Source organism: Sebastes umbrosus, chromosome 9, assembly GCF_015220745.1.
Source record: "Sebastes umbrosus isolate fSebUmb1 chromosome 9, fSebUmb1.pri, whole genome shotgun sequence".
Taxonomy (NCBI): domain Eukaryota; kingdom Metazoa; phylum Chordata; class Actinopteri; order Perciformes; family Sebastidae; genus Sebastes; species Sebastes umbrosus.
In genome coordinates this window covers 19,031,381-19,036,968 of record NC_051277.1, presented here as the reverse complement: position 1 = coordinate 19,036,968, position 5,588 = coordinate 19,031,381, and the positions used below count along the sequence as shown (strand labels likewise).

Genomic DNA, 5,588 nt, shown 5'->3' with positions numbered 1-5,588 from the left:
GTGTTGTTTTGTAAATCTTGATTATATACATCAGATTATGTAAGGGATAATGCTGCTATAAAGAAATAACACACCGTACAACGCCGTGATTGACCAATCAGAATCGAATATTCAACAAAGCCGTGTAATAAATATTTATAATATGGCTTAACCTTAAAGGATTTGGGCGGCATCTAGTGGTGTGGCTGCAGATTGCAACCAGCTGAGTACCCCTCCCTCAGTCTTCCCTTTCCAAGTCTGCAGTAACGTGAGCCGCTGACTGCAAAACCATGGTAACCGCGTTCACCTCGCTCAGAGGCCATCCTTACCGTAATAACACTACTTTAGGAGCAACGGAAGTCAGACGGCGGCTGGCGGTACCACAGTTTTATACTGTACTTCTCACGTTACCACAGTTTCACAAGCATGTTGGAGAGCTACGATGGCCTTCTGGTAACGTAAAAACGTGAAAGGCTCTATGTAGAACCAGTGTTTGGTTTGTCTGTTCTGTGCTACTGTAGAAACATGGCGGAGCAATATGGTGGACTCTGTCAAGAGGACCCACTCCCTATGTAGATATATTTGTTTTACTATGTCTAAAATTATTGATAGATACATACGAATTGTGTATTTTACATTACTGTAATTATTTCATCTAATTTGGTGCCACTTTTTAAGCACCTGGAGAGTTTTTAGGCAATTCTCCTTCACGTCCCTTTGCAAATTATATATTGTATCTTTTTGATTTTTATAATGCGTAAATAAACAAACAATATAAACAGCTCATTTTAAGCTAATAAAAACATGATTCTTATTTTAGATGATTATACGCTAAAGTAAACATACTTATTGTATTATGTTCCATTTCTGCTAATAGATACCTCTAAATGAAGCTACACATTTAAGGCAGATACAACTACCTATGCATTGTTGATGCCTACTTTCCTCTGTTTAGGATATTTTATTCTTCATTTTTGACATTTACTTCAGTGAATGACTCCATTTTGTCCTCTAGTAAAAAATGCATCTTAATGTCTGCTACTCGTGTAAACTTGTTTCCAGTGAATATTCTTGTGAAAGGTTGGTGATGTACACATGGAATTACATTGAATAATCCCAGAGAAGGGAAAACAAAAATGAAATAAATACATAAATAGATGGATAAAAGAAATAACAATAATAATAGTAAATAGATCGGAAAGGAGTATATATACCTACACACACCTATATATACCCATCTCAATCAGGCAGACTTGATATTTAGTTAGCCCTCCTGTTGGCTTCCCGTCGACTATGCAACTTTTGTCTTCCCAGGTCAAAATTGACCCGGTCTGGTTTGACCGTTTATAAAGCATACAGTATAACCTATCACCCAATTCTGTGTTACACCTTTTTGGCCAACTTTATTCCCAATTATTAAGTTTTGCACTTTTTTGGGGGGGAAATTAAGGTTAATAAACCTAATTTCCGTCAAATTATACCTATTTTCTTTAGTAAAAAAAAGCAGATATTATGAATTATTTTGACTGTAGTTATTATCAGAGGAACATAATGTTGATGGATTATCACATACTGGTATATGTAAACTTTTAGTCAGAATACTGTTTTGAAAGCATTCAATTTTTTAATAGCAGCACATAATGACACTTGTGGTCTTCCTGTCAATTTTGACTCAGGAAGACCACCGATACTATAGATTTGAATAAAACACCCACAATCAACGAAAGTAGCGGTCAATATTTTTGCAAAGACCACAGTAGGCAACCATTCATGTTATTTTGGGGCAATTAGATTAAAGAAATTCATATTTATGATATAATGAAGTTTGAAAATGGGTCAAATTTGACCCGAGGACAACATCAGGGTTAATATGGTGGAATCAGTCAGCTGATTCAATCATGTCCTCCTCCATACTATGGGAAACTGAATGACAGCCAAAGGACATTAACAGATGGGATGACCTTTATCCAACTTTACGCCTTCGGCTGCTTCAAACTGACATTTGACTCCACTTCCATCTAAAACTTTATAAAAGTTGTGTTGAGATGTGATTCAATCAGTTTTGAGTATCTGTACAATTTCTTATTATATAAGTGAGATAGTGAAACTTTTTTGTTTTTGTTATGTAGTTTTTACTTGAGTGATGAGAGAGAGCACCGAATCTGAATCAAAGGACATCACTTAGCCCCGCCCACCTCCTCTGTAGGCCGACCAATCAGACGCGAGAGTCGAAGTTCACAGCCTCTCTCCTCTTAAATCGGCTCTCTGAGAGGTTGTAGTCGGCCATTTCACCTCCACCGGCAACGAACCCCACCGACTGAGTGACGGGAAGGTGTCTGATAACATCTGAAGATGACTGAGACAGCTATCTCCTTCGCCAAGGACTTCTTGGCCGGCGGTATCGCCGCTGCCATCTCCAAAACAGCTGTAGCCCCAATCGAGAGAGTCAAGCTTCTCCTGCAGGTCAGTGTTAAACATCAGCATTGTCTCTCATGAAGTTGCTGCTGCTGTTTTAGATGCTGCCTGCTCGTGTATGCAACACAAAAACTGGTGTCAATTTTGCAGAATTTTCATGCAGTACTTTCTAAGGGATGTAATGATATATTGTGGGAAAGGATGTAAAGATGCTGCATTGTTAAGAGTGTAAACTCAGTGAATCAGAGCAGCTCTGTCACAGATTGCTGCAGGCACAGATGATGAGGAATGAGCATAAAACCCAGGAGGAAGCATCAGACCTATTACATAATGCACTGGCCAGCCAGCCAGCAAGCTGCAGGCTTCCCAGGCACTACGCAGAGTGTTATTTAAGCCAGACATGACCATCTACAGTGACTATATGGTGTTTAAAAGTGCTCATCCTCCATGACAGGTCTTTAGTTTTGGCTTGACAGCAAGCAACCAAGGTCACAGGAAGGTTGTGCATGGCCATGGTGGCTCGCCACTGCTGCTTTGGGCCTGCAGGGCTGCAGGAGGAGGGGCTGGAATTGTTGAATGGGAGCCATAAGAGTTGTACTCTCATACTGTAAATGTCAGACAGACACATGGGAGTCATGATCAAACTTGCCACACTTATCCTGCTTTCTTCATCAGATCTAATCTCTAATTGTATCTTTGCTTTAATTACAGGTACAACATGCTAGCAAACAGATCACAGCCGACAAGCAGTACAAGGGCATCGTCGACACATTCGTCCGTATCCCCAAGGAGCAGGGCTTCCTCGCGTTCTGGAGAGGGAACCTGGCCAACGTCATCCGATACTTCCCCACTCAGGCCCTCAACTTTGCTTTCAAGGACAAGTACAAGAGTATTTTCCTGGACGGCGTGGACAGGCACAAACAGTTCTGGAGATACTTTGCAGGTAACCTGGCGTCCGGCGGCGCCGCCGGTGCCACGTCGCTCTGTTTCGTCTACCCCCTCGACTTCGCCAGAACGCGTCTGGCCGCCGACGTCGGCAAATCAGGAGGGGGGCGCGAGTTCAATGGCCTGGCGGACTGCTTGAAGAAGATCTCCAAGTCTGATGGCATCAAGGGGCTCTACCAGGGCTTCAGCGTGTCAGTGCAGGGCATCATCATCTACAGAGCGGCTTACTTGGCGTCTACGACACGGCGAAGGGTGAGTTTCATTATCAGGCGTTGCAAAGCTTGATGTATCTTGTCTCAGTGGACTTTAGTTAACCTTTCTGATTGACGTTTCTCTTGCAGGCATGCTTCCAGACCCCAAGAACACGCACATCTTTGTCAGCTGGATGATCGCTCAGTCTGTGACGGCGGTCGCTGGATTTGTGTCCTACCCCTTCGACACCGTTCGCCGTCGTATGATGATGCAGTCTGGACGCAAAGGAGGGTAACAAACACAACGAAGTCTAACTTCCTGTTTTTGATGCTGTGTTAGTAGAATAAACGTGTGACGTCTCTTGTAATTCCCCCTCAGCCGACATCATGTACAGTGGCACCATCGACTGCTGGAGGAAGATCGCGCGTGATGAAGGCTCCAGGGCCTTCTTCAAGGGCGCCTGGTCTAACGTGCTCCGAGGCATGGGCGGCGCCTTCGTGCTCGTCTTGTATGATGAGCTTAAGAAAGTCATCTAAGTTGTTGTTTGTTAATGTTGTGAAGTTAAACTGTAACATATCTTGTACATTTGGAAGGACTTACACACTATCTTTATAGGGACCAGCTAGTATTTTTCTACTAGTTGTACTGAGGGAATCTGCTCTTCTCTTGGCCATGCTCTTTTCTTCTTGTTTAGCCTTTTCACCAGAATGTCATTCCCTGAACACAGGAACCCTTGCTTGAAAAAAGAGAAATAATGCAACCTACTGAGTAAATATCCTGCCGTGTTCTGTAATATAGTGTCATGTATGAAGGGGTACCAATACACACGGAGTGACCGAGTGTCCTGGCGGCTCAGTCGTGTTTTTGGCAGCCCTCGTGTGTAAATGTAAGCTTAGAGCTGCAGACGTCTCCCAGGTTGTATTTGGTTATGAGCCAAAATCAGCTGAGGAAGTTGACCTGCTGACAATATTTCAACCAAGGCATGCTTTCAGAAAAGTGATACGCAAGAAGTCAGGTAGTGTGTCTCACATATATTGATAGTTCAGCTGAATATTTGTGACTTCCTGCAGAAAAGCAGCCAGGATTACCTGTCGCGAGGTGGATTAATCCAACCGTCTAAATATACTATGATCCTCCTTCCAACTAGTGTGACTTTAACCTTGAGCTGTTTGACCATTCACTAGTATCACACACCTGTTCCAGTTATGAATTATCCATGTCATGTGATCCATAGATCCTCTTGTCAATTTAACGTGTGTAAAAGCTTAACTCTAGCTACAGCAAAGAAGCAAAGGGCACCCAGGCAGATTTTAGGCTGGTGTTGATGTGTATTTTAAGGGGTTGAATTCCTCCCGATACATGATCTGGCCAGCTGTAAGAAGCACATGATTGTAGCCCCACAGGAAAGGACATTGTGTACTTCTTGGCGTCCTCTGACATGGTGTGTACTGGGTCATTCTGTAATACAGATTGTAATCTTTGTCCAAATATGTGACATTTATACAACTCTTCACACTTACAATTTTCTCTATTTGACTTATGAAGGGTCTAACCAGTGGTGCACATTTAAACTATTTGGACTCTGACACATTGATATCTCAGTAATATACTGTCCCGTGTATTAAGAACTACCATGCTGACTTGTGAGGTCACTTGGCAGCTTTGATCAGCCGTTTTCATTGACCAATTAAAGAGCTGCTGCCCCCTGTTAACATTATCTATTTCGACTTAAAAAAAACGAAGACGCTGTTTCAATTATAAAGCTATTTGACATTCGTGGTCCCACATTCTTATTAGCATTGACTTTGAAAATGGCAGTACAGCCAAGCTCTGTGTCTGTGCTACTGACTTTTAACATCACAGAAATGTGTTCATTGCAGCTGTAATTTTTATTGAAAGTGTGACTACATCTAAAAAATTAGTCCAGCTTTGAACCGTTATTCACAGTTGCAGTTCATCAAAAGTTTAATTCTGGCTTGTATTTTCTCCTACGTGACTTTTCACTTATGGATCATATGAAATGTCCAAAAAGTGAATGTGAATGTTTTTTACTGTAT

At 42.1% G+C, this 5,588-nt stretch overlaps 1 protein-coding gene across 1 annotated transcript; it reads left to right on the top strand.

Annotated features, from left to right (window-relative positions):
• Positions 1-2,239: 2,239 nt before the first annotated feature.
• Positions 2,240-4,308, top strand: slc25a5 (solute carrier family 25 member 5). Its single transcript, XM_037779290.1, is given in 5 exon segments — positions 2,240-2,442; positions 3,106-3,565; positions 3,568-3,591; positions 3,681-3,821; positions 3,910-4,308. Coding segments are annotated over 5 exon segments (894 nt in total). The 5' UTR covers positions 2,240-2,331; the 3' UTR covers positions 4,068-4,308.
• Positions 4,309-5,588: the final 1,280 nt, after the last annotated feature.